Source organism: Aspergillus pseudoviridinutans, assembly GCF_018340605.1.
Source record: "Aspergillus pseudoviridinutans IFM 55266 DNA, scaffold_4, whole genome shotgun sequence".
Taxonomy (NCBI): domain Eukaryota; kingdom Fungi; phylum Ascomycota; class Eurotiomycetes; order Eurotiales; family Aspergillaceae; genus Aspergillus; species Aspergillus pseudoviridinutans.
The window spans coordinates 4,164,348-4,184,923 of record NW_025091284.1 but is presented as its reverse complement, the minus strand read 5'-3'; the positions used below and the strand labels follow the sequence as shown (position 1 = coordinate 4,184,923).

The window sequence follows — 20,576 nt, the reverse complement described above, 5'->3', positions numbered from 1 at the left end:
GTCGGAGGAGTTGGAGGACTCGGCAGAGGTTAGATCTTGGAGAATTCTTTAGGTCTGGTCTACTCGGTGAATATTCTATCAGTAAAATGAGGTACATTTTCCGTGTTGTCCATAGTTATCTGGGCGTTTCCTCACGATCACGTCGTTGCATCGCTATAACAGAGCTCATTCAAATGGCCAATAACGTTCGTACTCAGCCCTTTCCTCATCTGTTTCAGCCAATTGCCCAGTATCTGCAAAAAAGGATTATATTTCAGCGAAGATTGGTGAACCCTGCCCCTAAAAGTCGGAATGGAAACAAAATATCGAGGCTCTGGCAGCAATGGAGAGTTGCAGTGTACATAGCATCAACACGCTTACTTCGAGATTCATTGAGCTGCAGGTCCATGATAATCAAGCACCGGAATGGTAAAGCCGTAGCCTTCCGTCTTGCCCCAGGTGTCTCTGTGATCGATTTCCACACATATACACACATCCAAACTCCCATCGTTGCCTTTGCCATGTTGCTCCGAAGCAGCAATGTGTCGTATGCCCGCATTGGCTTCTGCCAAATGCAGAGGCCGGTGTCCATGCTTTGCCAGGAACTGTCGCAGGGATAGTTTGAAGCCATGGGTGTCGCGGCCCCGGTTATTGGGCGAGTTTTCCGTGATGATGGTGAAATTGCGGCGGGGCATGGCCACGGCGGTTCCTTTTGGCTCCTGCTTGGAATCCCGGGAGTCTTCTCTAAAGATCCTGAAAAGAGTCTCTTCTGTTTCCGCGTTCAGCTCTCTGATTTTGTCGGCGTGCGAAATCAGCTTGGCCACCGCCTCGGGGGGCGGTTGATTGACAATCGCCGATGAGATGATGTTTGTCATGAATCGAAAGTCCGCCTCGATTTCGGGAATATGGCCTTTATGCTTGGTGAAGAATCGACCCACGGCGGCGAGATGGACGTCACCGCTTAGGATTGTGGCGCGGACGGAATGCGCCGCGCAGATGGACTGGATCCGCTCTATCAGATATCGACGCTCGTCTTGATGGGAGGTGGACGTATAGTGGTCGTTGAGGTCGTCTAGAAGCTCGATGGCACCGTCAAACCGGTTAATCGCATTTTCACCTGCGCGGTATACTATCTCAGCCTTTTTGTGCTTTTTCGTCATTCTTGTGGCCTTACCAATGGCTAGCTTTTGACTCAGGCGTTGGAACGAACGGCCGGCAGAGCCTTCGAAGGCGGTTTCAAGCCAGGTGAGGGGCTAGCTGATGGTCAGATATGGGTCCCAGAACGTGAAGTCGTGATGAGACCTACCGGATAAGCGAGAGGAATGCCAAACAGCAAGATCAGATGCCTAATCGGCCGATCGGATCGCGCTGCCGCGTGCAGTCCTTCGTCCACGCGCGAAAAGAGACGGTCATAAGTCTCGGGGTAGTTTGTTCGCTCACGGGTCCTCTGCCGGATGACGGTGGTGACGACGTGAGCAATGTTTCTAGAGTAGCCCAAGGACATGGCTCACTTACCTCGGTCCGAGCATCTACTCCTAAGAACGCCATTCTTGCACCCAGCCGTGTGAAGATGCTATGCGAATGAGCCGCAATGTAGGGCTAATTGGGAGGATTAGTACAAGGTGGTGATGTGCTTAAGGTGACCGAACGTACCCCAGGTTTCATTCCCAGAACATATTGTGGTTCGGGTCTGGGGTCTGCAATATGCGGTTCGTGATCGTGAATGTGCGAGTCCCACTTGGTAGGAGGAAGATGATGCTGGAACAGCATATAGTATTTATGAGCAAGAGCACCAATGGTTTGAAATACCTGGTCTCTAGGTGTGAGCAGGGTCCGTGACATAGGGCGTGCCGTGACGATTCGGACGTCTGGGTGTAACACGTACAGAACACTCCATCGTTTCTCTGGCATATGATCCAAATCCGTCGATGATCTGCATAATATTAAGTCTTTTTTCTGGTCCATGTTGCAACAGATTGTACGCACGTCGTGATCATCCCATATATTGAGTGACGGGATTTGGCACAGGGCGGAGGCGAAAGGCTCCGTATTGTACCTATTGTAGGAGAGAGGTCCCAATCAGATTCAGATTACCAACTGCTTTCAAAACCAAAAACATACCAGCGAATGTAATTATCAAGGTACCAGTCATCGCAGGCTTGCTGGAGCTCCCTTGAGCATTGATATCGTAGTCTCTCGCGGGAATCTTCAATCTTGGTCCATTCCAGCAATGGACCTCTATCAACATGTAAGATCACAGTCACGTACAAAGATCTTTGACAGGTCTGGGAGACAACTCACGACTGATAGATTTCATCATTATAAATCTGATCGCCTCCGCCAATCCTGCAGTTTGCCAGTCAGCCGTTTACTCGGTATCATCCTCCTGACCAAGCAACACGTACATAACATGAAAAGGTGCTTTATCATGACGTCTCAGCACATCCTTCCAAAGAGAAAGATGATTCCATTCTCCTTCCTCTGCTCCGTCGCACCACCCGTTACAAGAATAGAACATGATGCGCATGGACTCGTTGCAAGACGGTACGACGAAGGAATTGGTGAGTCCTCTGACTCTATGCTGAAAGTCCACTTCTGCGATAGTGTATTCCCACCTGCTTTCCGTTGACTCCATCGTCACACTTATATCGAATCTCCAGAAGCTGCACCTGCTGTCAGAGTATAGCAGAGATCCTTTAACATGCGTATAAGCCTCCGCCCGAGATGCATAATCCTCGTCAATGGATCGGCGGAGAAGCAGAGTTGGCGATGACCGCGGGATTTCTCCTTGCTGCTTCGTCACGATCAGGATGCTCCCGTTCCAGCGATCCTCCTCCATATGTCGATAGTTCAGCAGAGGACCGCACACCACTTCCCTGTTATCCGGATCTATGTTTGAGCGTGCGTACTTTAGCATTGTTTCGTAAGGAGAGAATTCCTGGGTACGAGACCTATCCGAGTCGTGAGGAGGTCTTTGCATTCGGCCGTAGACCGAGTCCGAGGAGGGAACATGGTGTCTATTGGGATACGGGATAGTAGTGTGCACAACCGAATCAATGGAACGGTCACAATCCTTCTGAGGAAAGGCCATTGGGAAAATTTGCGACAGTTGTGTCTACGAGAAGGAATTGTATTCCAGACCCTCCTGTCAGAACATCACCCGACGATATATGAGTTCGTACCTTTCCTAGCGGCGCATTCTCGCTGTCTGTAGTATTTGGGAAGCTTGTCTTAATTTGGCTGCCTAGGAGTAATCAGTCTGTCAAACCATAATTACGCAGAACTGGAGCCCATCACTCGAGGTGTGGACACCGGAGCTCTCACTCTGAGACATTGCCAGATCCATGTGCAACAAACATGGTGCCTAGATTTGCAAAAGCTAGGACATTAAATTAGTATTTAGTATACAAATTTGCAACTGCTGCTATGAGTATCTGGTGGGGTTATAGTTCCCTGATGATCCGCGCCAGATATTGAAGCCATGAAGCATCGGTGTAGGGTAACCCCATTTTTCAAAGCAGGACATCACCAGCATGAGCGCTATAAACTCAGACCAAGCAGCACGATACTGGGCTACTCATGTATCCAGCTACATACAGGACTGCAGGCCATGCAAATTCCGACCACGTACTGTTATGCATGACGAGGGAAATTGGCGTTTCCTTTCTTGAGTCTTGGCAAGAGATATAGGGTTGCAGTGTCTCGACGAAACAAATTCCAAGAGTACCTAGACACAAATACTCATTACGAGTAATGGGACAGTTGTGGGTCTGCGAAAAAAGCAGTGGACGAAGTCGATATTCGGACATCTCCGACTCTAGCCCTAACTACGCCCTACGGCGCGCGCCCTGCCTACGGGATTTCTTCACATTCGGCAACTTAGTATCAACCGGTGAAAAATATGGGATGGATTACAATAATCTTATTTTTCCGGCCTCCTTTTTTCTTTTGCCGGCTTGCTATTCGCTACACATGTCTGGCACCTACGCCCTGCATCCACGCCCTATTGGGAATGGGTACCAACCTCACTACTTAGCTCACACATATACGAAGGGCAACCTCTTCAAGTCATGGGTAGGGAGGGAACATGAACCACATTAGAGAGCCAGGACGCTGTATATAACAGCCTGCATTGCGATATTATCCAGTGACTTTTGATAAAAGGGTTGATATACACCGGTGCTGACTGTTGAACGATATTGTGCGTTTTATCTAGAGTCCAACAGTAATATCAGCACTAGTTACAGCTGCCCGATAACAGAGATTTTGAGCGGTGCTTTGTTAATGTCACACTGAAAATGATCATACATATTCCAGGTACTCTTGAGCTGGACTTTTGGTTATTTCCCAACTTAGGAGGGGAAACACCATGAACTAGAGCTATATAATCAGTACGCCAGATTGCCAATTAAACACTGAGCAGAGAGCCTATTAAGAACGACGAAATATGATTCATGCTGATCTGTGAGAAATCATTAAGTTATTTTCAAACTGCCATATAGCATGGTCAACTAGCCAGTGTATAGTGGGAGGATGCTGCAGCGCTAATGGCTGCCAACATGGCGACTCGGCAAGATAACACTCTTTGCTGAAAGGATTAGGCAATAGAGGTAATATAAACTCTGTACAGCTCATCATCCGAAATGAGACCAGAATAATGGGTCCTCAACAGGCCATAAAGTAATGGTCGACAGATAGGCCTCGGCTTATGTAAGTGCTAGATGCTGATTATGTTATCACCTGGAGATGCAGCGAAACGCCACCCACTCCCGATTCAACTATATTGATGCATTCTGTGACAGTCTCAAGCTATCACAATAGGCCACATCTACGAACATACCTATGTCCGAGGGTATACATGTCAAATCTCTCGTTCCAGGATGAGTAGAACAAACCTTAGGGGGCTGGATGGGCCCAATCCATACTCGTTGGATGAGCATGATCAGGCAGATGATCATGGTCAGTCCCGTGGTATGAGTCTTGATTCCAGTAACAAGAACTTACTCATTGGACTAGGAAGTTTCGATCCAGACGATCACGGCTTGCTTGATCCGACTCTATCTATTCATCAGTCGACTGCCGGCCCCCCATGTCTTGAGCAGCTAGTGCGCGACTCTCAGTTGACTCAGTCTTCCACATCGCTGCCGCTGTCCCATGATTCCGCTCAGGACGGCTCTTCCGGCTCGATGTTGTTCATGGAAGCTTACAATGACCCATGCCTACCATCCTGGTTGATGCATGAGCTAGAAACACAGAAAACAGACAATGCTGTCTCTGCAAGTCCGCAGCAATCCTTTACCAATGGCCTAGTCCCCTCTGAGCTTCTTGGCTCAAGTACAGGCCCGTCCTGGGGTACACGCAACCGGATTCCTGCACCAAGTGCCGGGCTTCCTCGACGCAGAAGTCGCTATCTAACGCGGAGTTCGGGAAGAGAGGCCGCTCCGATCGTCATTCCCAATGCGAGCACGCTAAATCCCATGGAAAGATGGCGTGAGTCGCCGCCTGAGGATGAGCCTGCGTCGATGGCCGCCATTCTAGATGCATTGAAACAGACGCCTGCGCAGCAGTTAGGACTGCCAGGTAATGACAACCCGGATGATCCGGCAGACTTTGTCAACGCGTTCCGACACTATCGGCGTGCGGCCTCAACGACCAGTGGAGAGTCTAGCGGGTCGTCCAGGGCGTCACAGCAGTCGGTGCAATCCCGTCCGTCTGTTCAGGATTCCACCGGGGTCCAGGCTGGGCGACGGCGGCGCCGGGTGGATAAATCCATGAGACGAAATCGCGATGTGACGGAGAAGCGACGTCGGTACTGCTGTACCTTTTGCTGTGATAGGTTCAAGAGCAAGTACGACTGGGCCCGCCATGAGAAATCTTTACACATCAATCTGGAGGCGTGGTACTGTGCGCCGTTTGGAACGACCGTTGACTGCCCTGTGACGCTGACAAGTTACTGCGCGTTCTGCAACGCTGTGGACCCCGACTCCCAGCATCTGGATCAACACGCGCATAAGGCCTGCGAAAGTGACTCTGGCGCTCGCCGTTCCTTCCGCCGCAAGGACCACTTGGTGCAGCATCTACGGCTGGTGCACAATGCCGATCCCCCGCCCTGCCTGGATGACTGGAAGATCGGACAAAGTGCTGTAAGCTCTCGGTGTGGATTCTGTGACCAGCGCTTGAGCATGTGGGAGCAACGCATCGAGCATCTAGGGGAGCATTTTCGAAAAGGCGCTACGATGAACGAGTGGCGAGGAGAGCATGAGTTCCCAGCCGAATTCGCCGCGCAGGTGGTCAACGCGCTGCCGCCATACCTCATCGGCCCAGAATCGCGGAGTGTCATACCTTTCTCTGCAACGAATTCAGATGCAAGAGACCACTTTACGCAGATTTCCTCTCGCGCCCGTTGGGACTCGCCCGGTGATCAAGGAGCAGCCTTGAATCTTGCCACAGTGGCTCCCAGCCAGCCTCTCCAGACCCTGGCGCCGGGTCTTTCAGCGGCGCAGCTCAGCTCCTTCACGCAAGTATTGACGCTGCACTTGAGCCGCTATGCTCAGCAGCAGATGAAGCAGGGGATTATTCCTACCGATGAAATGTTCCAGCAGGAGTCGAGGCGCTTACTATATGACTCGGAGGACTCGTGGAATCAGACCATCGCCGACAACCCCGAGTGGCTTTCTACTTTTCGAAGGCTTCACTGCGACGAAACCCCCCAGTCTATGCAGGATGACCTGCAACTGCCAGAGCTTGCTCGCGGGTTGCAAATGTAATGCCGAAGTTCATTCGTGTAATAAAAGTTGGAGTCCATCTTATTCATCTTTCCCGCGGGCTGTTCGGCCATCCATCACCGGATGCTTATTCTAATCTACCTAGGGGCTGCTCTCATCCACTACCTCCGTCCACATACTCTGCTCTCTGCCAGAGGTAATATCCGCCATCCACCCCTGCAGCAGCGATACATAGAGCGACTGGCTCGACTCAATCACGATCCTTTCCTCCTTGAAGAGTATCTCACGGACCGGCACCACCGACGCAGCCGTTCCAACCGCGAACAAACCAAACAATCTCTCTTCGCGTGCAGCCGCGACGATATCATGAATGGTGAACGTACATTCGAGCGCCTCAACCGGTTCAATCCCCTGTTCACTCACCTCCGCCACCCCAGACAACCGCTCCCTTACAAGGTCAAGAACAGACTGCCTCGTCACGCCAGCCAGAATCGTATGATCATCCAGGCCCGGCGTCACAACCTGCAGCTGTCCTTGACGAGTCCTCCAGATCACAAAGATATTCATAGACCCCGCCTCCGTAACCCACCCGTCAGACCCAAACAGCCACAGCACCTGGTCACATCCCTTCCGCCTCGCATGGCTATGCGCCAAGATCGAGGGCCCGTAATTCGCAGCCACCTTAGCGGATCCAGAGCCGCCGGGCCACGCGCGGACAATATCGCAGTCGCTCGCCCACAGGCGCAGCCCCGCCCCGCTGGCAGCGGGGCTCGGCCAGTACGAGATGATTATATACAGAAGAGCTTCGCGGGGAACCTGGAAGCCCAGACTGTCGTCTGTGCCGACCAGCGTGGGCCGGATGTATAGGGATGACCCCGCCGCGGAAGCGGGTAACCACCTCGGTGCGTCGAGTGCGCAGAGCTGGCGGATGAGGTGCAGGAGTTGGGTCGGGTCGAACGAGGGGAGCGAGACACGGGTGGCGGACGCGAGCATGCGTGCTGCGTTGTACTGGGGTCGGAAGAGGCGGAGTTTGCCGTCGTGTCCGCGGTAGGCTTTCATGCCTTCGAAGCAGGCGGTTGCGTAGTGCAGAGCGCTGGCGGATGGGGGTATTGTTAGAGGACCGTGGGGGAGGATGGCAGGATCTTCCCAACCGGATGAGGCCGTCCAGCGTGCGCAGACCATGTGGTCTGTGAAAATATTGTGGCCGGAGAGTTCGGGGGCGTTGGAGGGAGGAACCGGTTTGGGCGATTTGGTCAGGGACACTCGGGTTTTGGAGGCGTCGAGCTGGGCAGGTTGAGGTGCGAAGGGCTTGTTATCTGTCAGTCGGAAAACTGAGGGGGGTAGAAAGTCTTCTGGTCTCATTTTGCGTGAAGTCTCTTCGCGGGCATGTGCTGGTCAAGTGTGTTGACTCTCAAGCGTGCCTTTCTTGATCAAGGTTCAGTTTGCGGGAAAGTGATTACAAGATCGTTGAAGTATGAATCTATTCATGAGGAAATTGAATTTAAGTCACATTAATTAGAAGGACATATGCCCTGCCAGCTGCATCACTGAATAAGGCGTGGGTGTATAAGAAGGGTGTAGGGCGCGAATATTGTACTTTGATTGATTCTGCACTTCTGTGTCTAGGCATTGAACATAATCTACTTTGATACTGTAGTTTTCACTAATTAGTCTGTGTATCACAAAACCTTTTTGCAGAAGGGTGTAGAGTGTAGGGTGTAAGGTGAAGGTGTAGGGTGTAGGGTGTAGGGCGTATGGCGTAGGGCGCACCCTGAAAACGTGGCAAAAATACATAGGGCGTGGAAAAGAAAATCAAAGGGAGCAACGAAATGCTGGGACAAAACACCAGACTTGATTAAATTACACCTATTCTATAACAAAAATCTTTTTAGAGACTAGAAACAGATATACTGTATTTATTGAATGTGCATATCATGTGGCATCGTCGATTGACCATTGTTGCACTCAGACCTTCTCTAAACAATCACTGGGTCAATCAGTTTGGAGCCTTCAGGACCAAACGATACTCTCATATGCTCTCTCAGACAGCCTCATCCCCTCCACCAAGGGTGCATATTCTTGGACTAGGAAGTATCGGCACATTTACCGCTCATGGCTTGCTAGACATCCCCCAAAGGCCAGCAGTCACTTTGCTGCTTCACCGCGAATCTCTACACGAAGACTACACTAGGAACAACAAGCGGATCCTGTTGGAAACAGTCGACGGCCAATCCGTCGGTCACACAGGATACGATGTGGAAGTATACAGATCAGGCAGCTGGTACTCACTTCCAACTTCCACCGTCACATCAGATACAATCCGCCACCTGATCGTCACCGTCAAGACCACTCAAACGCTCACTGCGCTGCGCGCCCTCAAGGACCGCCTGTCCGCCACATCCACAATCCTCTTCCTCCAGAACGGCTGCGGCATCATCGACGCCGTCAACGACTCCCTCTTCCCCGATCCGGCGACCAGGCCTACCTACATCGTCGGGGTGGTTTCCCACGGGGTGACACTCAACCGGCCCTTCCATGTCACTCACACCGGAGCCGCAGCAATTTCCCTCGGGCTGGTCCCTCGCGACAATCCTGATCCTACTCCTGCCGCTGAGCCGGACTACCTCCTCACCCTCCTACCCCAGTCGCCCCGCCTCAACGCAACCGCATACCCCTACAGTGAAGCCTTCCAGATCCAGCTCGAGAAGCTGGCCGTGAACGCTTTCTGCAATCCCCTCTGCGCGTTGCATGATGCTCAGAATGGGTTCTTATTTACATTACCGGAAATAAGAAGGGAGATACTCACGGAGATTGCGAATGTGGTGCTGGCATTGCCAGAGCTGCGGAATGTTCCCAATGTCCGGGAGCGCTTCTCTGTTGATAGACTTGAAGGAACCGTGAATGATATCTTGGTCAAGACGGCGAAAACAACGTGCTCGATGGTCTGGGATCTGAGGACCGGCCGGGAGACGGAGATTCGGTTCATTAATGGGTACTGGGTCCGCAGAGGAAAAGAGGTGGGAGTACCAACACCAATCAATGAGCGGTTGATGGAGGATATTTTACAGCGAGGGGGTTAATGCCTGCGCTTAGATGAGTAGCAGTCTACTCATCCTTATCAATTGGATGGTAAACTGACACTGAGTTCAAAGAAGCGAAATATTTTGCTATAGGAAATTACGAGTATCAGGACTTGCTACGTTGTTGGCTTGTTGAGATATAGTTTGGTAACTTCGATTGGACTATCTGAAAGCATCGGCGATATTCGCTGGGATGTCTATAAAATTCAAACATAAAAAAAAATGTTACATAACCCATTATATAAGCTAAAATAAGCTTAACGGTGTGGTGGGGTAAGGAGAACGTGGGTTCCGTTGTGGGGTTACTGTCGAACTACCATCCTGAACAGCCCTATTTTTGCTAACAAACCAGATATCCTAGTCTTATATATGCATAAAGTTGATTATTCTAGTGTTCTAATATTCTAATAGCCAATATGCCCAGATCAAATCAGGTGTTGACTTCTTCAGTGTCGTAGATTGAGCCTGCGCTTCATGTCTGAATGTCTATATGTAGTTGTAGCAGTAAAGTAAGCTCCATAGCACATAATCGTTGCAGGCCCTACATGAGGGCTCTTAATCAGAGAGTTCACTTACTCAAGGAACTACCTGCTTTGTCAGGTTCATCCCTGGTAAAATCAGTGATATTCTCTGAAGTAGCTGTAACACATCAGTCCCTGTACCAACATGTAGATAATATCATGTATGGTTAATCAAATCTATTAGATGAGTATTATTATGTGCTTAATAATTGCCACTTTAGCCTCTAACAGGAGGATCTTTCATTAATAGGCAGCGTGATACTGCCCACGCTAACTGAATTTATATGTGAATATAGGTATTAAAACAGTTGGAGTAAAGGAATTAAATGTTGGAAATTAGCCTAGAATCCTTGTAAATGGAGAGTGATTTAGTGGTGAGCCATGAGATCACTCCAGTAGTCTAATTAGTCAAATTAAAATTGCTGAGGATTCATTGACTTCTTCACTGCCAACAGTAAGAATAGTTAATTGGTACGGATGAGAAGGTTCTGAAATCACTGAGGTATGATGTTGTATGCAGTTCAGAAAAAGCAATGAAGGTCTGATTCTTCTTAAATGAGTATCTATCTAGGCGATCTATGTACCCTACCCAGATGTGGTGATGGAAGCAGTTCATCCCTACTATTTTAACACCCAGTTCGTCATCTTGTAGATCAATTACCGGCTCACTTGTCACCACGCTGATTAGTAGGCTGATCATGATATCATGAATATCTCAGCGGCTTACTGATGAGGTTGATCAATCTCAGAGATATGGAAGACTTATTGAGCGAGTGTAACCTTGCTGTATCCATTCTCAATTAAGTAAGCATTAATCTATATAAACACGGGGCTACTAGCGGCGTACAGAATTCAGGCCTCAAAACCTTGTAGACAAACAAGGAACTGAATAGAACTGGTGGGGTAATGATCTTCTGTTGATCATGGCTGGCATAGCACACAACTCTGTGGGAATACACGTGTGAGTACCTAATTTGAAGATGATCTATCTACACTTCAGATGAATCCTCCAGCAGCTCACCCGCAAGACAAAGATCTCCCAAACACAGTCAAGCTACGTCATTACCGAACTTTATTCCTACTATCTTGGTGAGGGAAAAAGATAATGTACCTAGTTCGACCTTCCAACTACCCCACATCGGCGACTGCTGTGCTGTGGCGGGCTGAAAGTGGGTATGTCCAGAAGCACTATATTTTTTCTAGTTCTATTCTTTTAGCTGAAACCCTTTCAAGCAATGCTTTTGTGTGACTAATAAAGAGTTGAAGATGTATGTATAAAGTCAAAGTTTATGTGATTAATGTATAGGATTGCAGATTATCACATAGTTCATGTGAACACAGGTGCATATTAGGTATTAACTAAACCTAGCTTTTTATACACTATCATATTGCAGAATTGCTGTTGGCTAATTTAGGGTCTCTATAAGAGATCGACAACCCTACTGCAGGCTGGATATACTATCACATCCATATTATGTCATGCAACATAGTTATCATAGATCTCTTTGTTTTTTATCTTTCCATCACCTGATCTAGTGCATCATCCCAGCATATAAAGGATCCGAAGCGACCAACCTGCTCCCCTTACTGAAATCATCTTTTCAACATCCTCAGAAGTAAACACTCATCTATACCTCATAAATCTATCACCATGCAGGCGCTTTCAGACCTTCCTGTTCATCCCTTGGCCATGGAGACACCCTCGCCTTCAAAGGTCATCACCGACGATGATGGCAAGAATTGGTACAACTGGGAACTTACTGAAACTGAGCGGGCTCACATTGCTAGTATGCTTGAAACTACAGGTTAGTTGCCAGACGCCAGCATGGTAACTCTAATAATACTGACAAAGAGAAACAGTGCCAATTACAAGGCGTGCCAATATTATGAACTGTGAAAGAGAGCAATGCCACAACTGTGGCAAGCATTCTGGACTAGACGACCTTGTTCATAATGCTCTCTATGGTGGCATCCACAGCAAGGAATTCATGTTTGATGTCTTGCAAAATGGGCCCAAGGGACCTAGTCCGAAGCATTCGCTTGTTTGTTCTGGCTGTGGTAACCTACATAATGGGGCCTTTTTTTGGCCGCCACACTGGAACACATTCTGGTAATTGCGATGGATAATACTCATTCACCTCTATTACTTGGATAGGTTAACATAACATGTCTTACACCTTGCCTTCGTTTTCATCTCCTCTAGAGCTTCTCTCATGTCCCAAGTGCTGAACCGTAGAATATTATTGTGTATGGCTAAGTATAGCTCTTAGATGAGTATTAATAGGAGCTTAATGATTCGCACTTTGGCCTGGTGGAATGGAGGGCATCTTTCTTGATAGGTGGTGTAATACCGCCCATGCTAACTGAATTTGTATGAGGACATCAGTATCAAAACAGTTCAAATTGAACATCTATTCTTCTAATGTGCATTCTGGACTAGACAGCCCTGTTTATAATGCCCTCTACGGTGGCATCCACAGTAGGGAATTCATCTTTGATGATTTGAAGAATGCACCAAGAGGGACGAGCACAGCACATTCGCTTGTCTGTTCTGGCTGTGGTAACTTACATATTGGGCCCTGGCGTTGATAGGTAGCCTGGTAGTTGGTTTGGTTTCTGTTGATCCATACTATATCTGGTCCCACTCCTGTGGATGATGCCCGAGAGTAGACTGACTGGCATGGCCTGCGTCCATATGTGAAGCAATGAAACATTCATTTGTAGGATTCAACCTCTTCAATCTTGAAACAATTGATACTAGCTCACAGGCTCATCGCCCCTAGATATACTGTCTCAGAAATTGCAGCATGTATTCTTATTAAATCTATTGTCTATTCAAAGCACTGCAAGATCGCCCGTTTCGCTAGCATAAAGCCCCGAGCAAAGTCACCATATTCCTGTCCATCGTCAGACAGTTCATCTCTACAGATCTTTAAACTTTCTTGCTCTCGAACGATAATACCCTGCAAAATAAGTCTCATTTTGAGGGGTAGGAGGTCGGAAGACGCCACATGCTCATGGAGGCTAACAAAGGCGCTTGTCATACCTAGCAATAAGCCTCTGTGCCTCATAGGTTGCATAGACAGGTGTAGCATTGCGGTAGCGAAATCAGAAGGCCACCGCTCTAGAGCATCCCCAAGGGAGTCCACCTTTTCCGCACCATAGATCCTTATCAACTCTTGTCCTAGCTCGACGAGACCAACCGCATCTCGACGGACCTCATCAATGCCTTCGACGCCATGTCGTTCAATTCCGAACCCATATTGACTCCGAAGAAGGCGTATCACCGTACAGTGAAGGGTATTGGTTGATTTGAAAGGGACAGCCACAAAACCCTCTAGAAGGCAGGGGTGGGTGAGCCATAATGGAAGGATCCTCGCAACTGTAGTGATATTCGCACTGGAAAGGATGAACCGATCCTCATCCCGCAACAATGGGACTGTTTGTCCTAGGATATCATCCACACTCAGGGAGGAAAATACAGGATAATCATAACGAATATCACTGCTCTTGGAAGTGGCGTGCAGGCCGTCTTGGCTTCCAACGTAGAACATATAGAAGTTATCCAACGAGTCAATCCAATTCTTCACTGTTTCAACTTCATGGTGTGTGAAGGACCCGAACATCCGGCCACCCCAGCAGAGTTCATGAATGAGCCTACTGTTCTCGCTGTCACCCCTTTTCACCCAAGGTGTGCAGTTGGCCAGGGCATAGAGAAAATCAAGCTGCCATCTTTTGTCGCAGATGTGGATTGGATCGAGCCATTCAGCTAAAGAACGACCACTAATCGTCATACGACTAGCGCAGTGGATCTTGTCTGCTGCACAAGCTTTTGCTTGAAATATCTTAGTGACATCTTCAGCAAGGCCCTCTGTTACTGGCACTGTCTTTTTATTCTCCAAGCTTCTGACGGAGACGGTGGCGGATCGCTCAGACAAGACATATCCTGCCTGAATGCGCTTCCAGGCTTTTTGCACCCCGTTGTTGCCCTCTTGGGTTTGGACGATGTCGAGATATCTGATAACGGTCTCCATTGCCATCGCCGTATGCCCCGAGTCGGAATTGTCGATTGTAATATGAATAAGAAAGTAGTAAGGATCGATTCCCAGCTCTTTCAATTCACAGGCCACCTGGAGCGTGGTAAAAGTCAAGCCTTCAAAATGAAGGTTGAAGCCGAGAATCTCCGGTAGAAATTCGTGTGGGAATAGTGAAATAAGCAATTGAGCTACAGCAGCTCTCCAAACACCAACATCGTCCAGTCCATGATGGGGTCGAATGAAATCTTCGGAGTCGCCGGCTGGTAATTGAGAGGAAACCTGCCCCAGCAGCTGTTGGTAGAGAAACACATGGTTCTTGCGCAGGTCACCATCTCCGAGCTCTTCTGACAACACTTGCCACGCGTCCTTGGTGACTCTGCGGAAGGCAAAAGGAGTTGTGACTTTGTGAATATGACCAAGCCATGCACCATCCACGTACTTCAAAGGGGCATTCTGCCTAAGCCAGTGTCTGGCACGTTCTGCATCATGGAAGAGCTCCCTCGGGGATCCAGATTTCCTTCTCGCAAGATAGTCCTCCCATTCGGTCTTTGTTTTGGCTTCGGCTGTCCGGACAAATTCCGCCAGTTTGGCTGGCGTGAACTCGTCTATACCAAGAATATTGGAATGGGATTCTTTGATCGCATCTAGAAGGGAACCAGAAAGCATTTGGTTCAGCAGTTGTCGGGCTGCTGGGAGGATACTAGGAAATACTTCAAGGTTCTGAAGCTTGAAGTAAGTTTCTTTCAGCATATGCAACTCCTTAGCTGCATTTTCATGATGGACTCCGGCTTTTTCTTTATTGTGAATCAATTTTCCTTTAGCCTTATGAGGCTTGCCGCCATTAACGTGAAGTACGGCATAGTTGGATCTGTCCTTCTGCCAGACCAAATAGAATATCAAGCAAGAAATAGTGAAAAGAACAAGTAAATCAAGTCTAGCTATCATTGTGTCAAGTCCCACAAGGATTGTATAGGAGTTCAACGGCAGACTGGAGGAAGGCAACGGGATGTAGTCGGTGTGTGTCAGTTCTTTCGGGGGTTTTCTAAGAAAGCCTTGGGGCTCAAACAGTTAGCGATATACAAAATGAGCTCTACAGGGGATGCTCCTTACTTTGCTTACTGCTGCCTAGGGCCGAATGGAAACATTTAGTCAACACTGACAATTACAGACCATGCGACTGCCAGCCTCAAGCATGTTACGCATGTATTGGTACCTTTGCTCCATACACTGTGGCCAAGTTTAGCCAGGTGGTATGTGTCTCACCCGGTAGACATTTGTACCAGGGCTTAAGTTTCATTCAATATCCATGTATGTAAAACCACATAAGAGCTTACTGAGTCACGGCAAGGCGTCCATGTCCAGGATCTGCAGGACGGCTCAGCTCCGCTCAAGTGTCTCTCCACACGAGAGGGGTACCCTTGAATGTTACATTGGAGAGAAGACGGATTGTATTCCTGAAAAATGCCGCACTATCAGCTCAACGACGGCAGCCTCATCCCCTCCAAAGTTACCGCATATGCTCGTGGCAGGTGGAACTGCATGTCTCGGATTTTATACAGCATTTGCCTACAAATTGGCATTATATATGGCGCCGTCCTAAAGCGTGAACTTATTCCACAACTTTTCTCACAGCCACTCACCTACTGTTTACACTTTATTACTACTGTATTTCCCAAAATGGCGTCACCTACGTGCCTCCAGCAGACAATCATAGACGGCCACCGTGTCCTACATGCCCCTCTTCAAACCATCTCTTACGACCTCTTAGCAAGTGGTGATCCCGATGAGATTGAGAAGCTTGCTCGTAACAGCAAGTCCCCAGGCTTCTTCTATCTTGACCTAAGAGGCGACCAAAGGTATCTCGACACCCTGCATGTTCTCTACCAATTGGCAGAGGATTATTTTGCTCAGCCGGAGGCCGACAAAATGAGAGACTTCCGAGAAAACCAAGAGCGGGGGTAAGAGGAACTCCGTCGCTTCCAGATACGAAAATCTTTAACAGTCTGCAAGGTATAAGCCGGGCGAGGCAGAGACTTTCGAAATTGCCCGGGATGAGATTCTCCAGGGGAAGCGAATCGCGCCACAATGCATGAGCAAAGAGTGGCCAGTCGTCGAAGACTTTATTGCGTCATCCCATGAAAAGGTCCTTACGTTATTGTCCTCGCTGTCTAATTCCCTCGGCTTAGGCCGATTTGAGGACAGCCACCGGGAGGGGCAGCCGAGTGACTCTGGGCTCAAGCTAGAGTCTGTTCCCTTCGAGGAGAAGCTCGAAGACGTTCCCCCATCCCAGCACACTGATGGCGGCACTCTTACTCTACTTTTCTGCCCACACTACACGACCGAAATACAAATGCCCGGGTCTACAGAGTGGGGATTTATCGAACCGAAGACGGGCCATGCCATTGTTAACGTAGCCAACTCCCTGCAGCGGTTGTCCAAGGGAGAGTTGCACTCGCGTTTGCACCGTGTTGGACAACCAGTTCCTGGGGCCGGGAAGCGTTTTTGTCTGTTGTACTATTTGCGGCCTGAGTCGTCCCTCAACCTTTTCACTTAGGCTAGGGCTTTAGGTAGCGTACATCACATTTTAAGTCTTTCCATAGTCAGCCAGATCTCAGAGGTGCTTATCCTCCTTTTCTCTTTTCCTTCGTTTAATTTTCGTCTGTGTCTATGTCGTTGTTATTGTCTTTGGTCCTAGAACTTCGACCTGCCACCATCTCTGTATGAGAGACCATCCGGATTTCTAATCCGGATTGATATATGTCCAAGAAACATACATTCGACACTTTTTCATTCCCGTGTTGCATCTTTGCCATAATAATCACAATGAAAACTCAACACTTCATATGAAACACCCGTCTAGAAGGTCCTGAGCCCGCCAAAGCGTATCCTATTCATAGTGCAATATTCTGGTCCTCAGGATATGCCAACTTATCAACAGCCTGCCACTCCTTGTTCGCCTCATACTGTTTACGCAGAGGATCCAACATCGCATTCACAGCTTGCACCGTTGCCTCTTTCAAATCTCCAGACGATATTTTGCCCGTAGAAAAAGCGGTCTCAAGATCCTCGTACGATGCATAGCTCTCGACCTCACCATTCCCTCGTTTAACTTGAAACACGCCTTTATCACGATCCGTTGCCCCTTCATTTTCCAACCTATTCCGGTTAAAAGGAATAACCACCAACTTGAGAAGACTCAGCAAGCCATTTTCAGCGGCCTTTCCATCCTCGCAGCTAGCATTGAATATCTTGCGGCGCACAGATTCAGGATCCTCAAGAAATTCAATTTTGGAGTCCGGCACTGACGATGACATTTTTATGCCCTGTAACCCTGGCACCATGGTGTTCATGAGATGTGCACGCTTTCGATATCCCAATTGAGGGAGAAAGCGCTCATTGAATGCAAAGAGACCACGCTGAGAACAGTATCAGTCGTACTCTTGTACGCAGCGTGACTCTTGCCAATGATTGGGAGGAAGTCATACCTGGTCTTCGCCTCCAAACTGGAAATCACTATCGAGGTATTCTTCAGCCAAGGCTGGAAGGCCGGGACAGAAGAGAACGCTCAGTTTGCCTGGATTGCGGTACTCGTCTCCAGTTCCTTTCACTTCGTCGACGTCCGCGAGAACGGAGAGTTTGTAGTTGTCAAGAGAGAAAGCTTTGGTCAGTTCGTATGATGAGCCTTCTACGAAGTGAACTGTGTTCTCCGGGACCCCTAAGGTTTGGAGGACTGCTCTCACTATGTGCTTATAGTAAGCTGTCCGATGGCCAACTGTTTCCCAGGAGTGCTTGTAGTTCACTAGAAATGCGTAGAGATCTGGTGAGAAGAGTTAGCCACCGTATGTATTGTCGACTACAGCTAGGATTGTTGTATATACCGCAAAATAGCACGGTCACCTTACATCCCGACTTAGCCATAATATTCGAATTCCTCCGTAGGGTGGATAGTCAAAAACTCACATCAGCTCCCGCTTTGACAAAGTCTGCCAGTTTGAGCAAGGGTACGAAGTATGCCAAATGCGCTAAAAGAAAGTAAGTATAATGAAGTCCTGAATTGCAAGTGGAGAATCGTACGCTTGCCCGTCGGAGCGGTTGCTTCACTGCACAGTTAGCAAGACAACCCTCGCGTCTATCAAGTGGATGTGCTATACGATACCCCAGAAGCCCTTGGGATTTCTACCCTCCTCTAGAATCTGACGGATCGAATCTCCTCCATGGACCTCGATCAACCCTTTCGTGATCAAGTCGAGTCGCTGCTCAACGGACGCCTGATTTTCCATTTTGCGCTATTAACCGGTACCATTTGCTGTCGATAAACTGCTTACGTTCACTGGGGAGTTGGACATTAATGACTACCAGATGAGCTTACGCCTCCAACAGGCTCCAAACCTGATCAGGAAGGTGCTTGTGCTTGATTTAAGGGAATTCAGTACGGAGTCGTGTGGAGAATACTAGGATGCCTGAATTGTGTCATCTTGACTGCCTAGATGATCCACCATCAGCTAAGATGGAAAGAGGCGCATGCTCATTCGTATTTCCCCGTGTGTATTCATACACAAAGGCCCTACGTGTGTAGAGGCGGAGATATATTTAGCAATCATCTTGCCCAACGTTGTGTATGCAATATGCTTCTATGATATCGTGCAGATCCACTTGAATCAAGGAAATAATGGGAAATCACTCCGGAATCGCCAGTCAGCCAACAGAAGCACCTCTGTATCATGGAAGCAGGGCTCTACAGCAGTGGCTCATCTCCATGGTGCTTCAGGCCACCAAGCCTAGCCATGAACAGCCCCCACTACATGCAGTCATACGCGAATTTCAGAATATCATTGAGTCTGACGCAATAATCTTTATGCACGCTTGTGCAATGTTCCAACAAGTGCCATCCGAATCTCCTTACGACAACGACCCACTTGGACGGCCTCAAATCCGCGACTACAAGCAAATGCTACAGCTCATGAATTCGCTGCTGACGGCCGCACCGAAATGGGACAACCTGGTCTTCCAGATTGGGTGGACTGGTTTCCCCATCAACGTGGTTCTCAATTGGCCCATGTCGACCCCCAGCGGCAAAGCATTCTTCCTTCATGACAGGGTCAACGCACAGCTCAAGAAGGTTCTCGACACGTGGGCCGAGCATCTTGGCTCAGGGGCATCTGCTAACGTCCTAACTACGGATGCAAACGGCTGGCTAGGGGCTGATGCCCTGGCTGCGATGGAGAGGGTGGCTAATGTTGGAACCACGAGCTTCACCTTTGAGCAGCTGTTCGAATGCAATCCTTCGTTACCGCACTGGGGCTTCACGTCATGGGACGACTTCTTCGTGCGTCGTTTCCGCCCGGGCTTACGTCCTGTTGCCGGTCCCGACGACGACAATATCATCGCCAACCCCTGCGAATCCAAGCCGTACCGTCTCGCCACCAATGTAGCGCGCCGCGACACCTTCTGGGTCAAGGGCCAGCCATACTCTATCCTGGACATGTTGGCGCAGGATGAGCTAGCGCGGCACTTCGTCGGGGGCACCGTCTACCAGGCCTTCCTCAGCAGCCTCAGCTACCATCGTTGGCACAGCCCGGTCAGCGGCACGGTAGTGAAGACTCGCCTCGTGCCGGGAACGTACTACTCCAAAGCTGAGTCTCAGGGATTCGGATCCCTTCACAAGTCCCTCAGCCCATCTCAGGGCTATCTGACCGCAGTCGCGACCCGGGCTTTGATCTTCATCGAAGCGGACAATCCTGCCATTGGGCTTGTTTGCGTCATGCCGGTTGGAATGGCCGAGGTCTCGACATGTGAGACTACGGTTATCCCCGGGCAACGTGTAAGCAAAGGGCAAGAGTTGGGAATGTTCCACTTTGGAGGCTCTACTACTTGCCTACTGTTTAGGCCGGAGACAGTACTACAATGGACGGCACAGGCTTCCATGGTCGAGAATCCAAGTTTCAATATCCCTGTCAATGCAGAGATTGCGAGAGCACAGATTGCTTGACGTGGAAAAGGTTCAAATGGTACCATCGGCCGAATTCTTTTTTTTTTTTTTTTTTTTTTTTTTTTTTTTTTTTTTTTTTTTTTTTTTTTTTTTTGTCTATATTTTCCTTTTCAGGAGTTAGTCCTGAACATTCTTTTGCCAGGCCGGGAAAGGTGGCACAACGAACAGTCTTCACTTGAACACAGCACAGTAAAAAAGCACAGAACATGCTAAGATACCGCAATCTGCAACTAATGCTGCAGTTA

The 20,576-nt window shown here is 48.9% G+C and overlaps 9 protein-coding genes across 9 annotated transcripts; 5 read left to right on the top strand and 4 right to left on the bottom strand.

Annotated features, from left to right (window-relative positions):
* Positions 1-368: 368 nt before the first annotated feature.
* On the bottom strand, positions 369-3,070 carry Asppvi_006886 (uncharacterized protein; the record flags this gene model as incomplete). Its single annotated transcript, XM_043302781.1, has 7 exons — positions 369-1,232; positions 1,286-1,426; positions 1,495-1,578; positions 1,633-2,035; positions 2,101-2,217; positions 2,281-2,325; positions 2,385-3,070. The coding sequence occupies 7 exons, from the start codon at positions 3,068-3,070 to the stop codon at positions 369-371; spliced, it is 2,340 nt and encodes a 779-aa protein (XP_043158716.1).
* Positions 3,071-4,859: 1,789 nt separating this feature from the next.
* Positions 4,860-6,746, top strand: Asppvi_006885 (C2H2-type zinc finger protein; the record flags this gene model as incomplete). The annotated part of the gene is made up of 1 exon (XM_043302780.1): positions 4,860-6,746. The coding sequence occupies one exon, from the start codon at positions 4,860-4,862 to the stop codon at positions 6,744-6,746; it is 1,887 nt and encodes a 628-aa protein (XP_043158715.1).
* Positions 6,747-6,845: 99 nt separating this feature from the next.
* Positions 6,846-8,066, bottom strand: Asppvi_006884 (branched-chain amino acid aminotransferase; the record flags this gene model as incomplete). The annotated part of the gene is made up of 1 exon (XM_043302779.1): positions 6,846-8,066. One exon carries the CDS (start codon positions 8,064-8,066, stop codon positions 6,846-6,848), a length of 1,221 nt encoding a protein of 406 aa, XP_043158714.1.
* A 671-nt stretch (positions 8,067-8,737) lies between these two features.
* Positions 8,738-9,784, top strand: Asppvi_006883 (ketopantoate reductase family protein; the record flags this gene model as incomplete). Its single annotated transcript, XM_043302778.1, has 1 exon — positions 8,738-9,784. One exon carries the CDS (start codon positions 8,738-8,740, stop codon positions 9,782-9,784), a length of 1,047 nt encoding a protein of 348 aa, XP_043158713.1.
* Positions 9,785-11,956: 2,172 nt separating this feature from the next.
* On the top strand, positions 11,957-12,419 carry Asppvi_006882 (uncharacterized protein; the record flags this gene model as incomplete). Its single annotated transcript, XM_043302777.1, has 2 exons — positions 11,957-12,110; positions 12,166-12,419. The coding sequence occupies 2 exons, from the start codon at positions 11,957-11,959 to the stop codon at positions 12,417-12,419; spliced, it is 408 nt and encodes a 135-aa protein (XP_043158712.1).
* A 717-nt stretch (positions 12,420-13,136) lies between these two features.
* On the bottom strand, positions 13,137-15,092 carry Asppvi_006881 (iron-containing redox enzyme family protein; the record flags this gene model as incomplete). The annotated part of the gene is made up of 1 exon (XM_043302776.1): positions 13,137-15,092. One exon carries the CDS (start codon positions 15,090-15,092, stop codon positions 13,137-13,139), a length of 1,956 nt encoding a protein of 651 aa, XP_043158711.1.
* Positions 15,093-16,019: 927 nt separating this feature from the next.
* On the top strand, positions 16,020-16,896 carry Asppvi_006880 (uncharacterized protein; the record flags this gene model as incomplete). Its single annotated transcript, XM_043302775.1, has 2 exons — positions 16,020-16,300; positions 16,353-16,896. 2 exons carry the CDS (start codon positions 16,020-16,022, stop codon positions 16,894-16,896), a joined length of 825 nt encoding a protein of 274 aa, XP_043158710.1.
* Positions 16,897-17,233: 337 nt separating this feature from the next.
* Positions 17,234-18,622, bottom strand: Asppvi_006879 (uncharacterized protein; the record flags this gene model as incomplete). Its single annotated transcript, XM_043302774.1, has 6 exons — positions 17,234-17,758; positions 17,828-18,159; positions 18,221-18,239; positions 18,303-18,364; positions 18,417-18,437; positions 18,499-18,622. 6 exons carry the CDS (start codon positions 18,620-18,622, stop codon positions 17,234-17,236), a joined length of 1,083 nt encoding a protein of 360 aa, XP_043158709.1.
* Positions 18,623-19,011: 389 nt separating this feature from the next.
* On the top strand, positions 19,012-20,331 carry Asppvi_006878 (phosphatidylserine decarboxylase family protein; the record flags this gene model as incomplete). The annotated part of the gene is made up of 1 exon (XM_043302773.1): positions 19,012-20,331. One exon carries the CDS (start codon positions 19,012-19,014, stop codon positions 20,329-20,331), a length of 1,320 nt encoding a protein of 439 aa, XP_043158708.1.
* Positions 20,332-20,576: the final 245 nt, after the last annotated feature.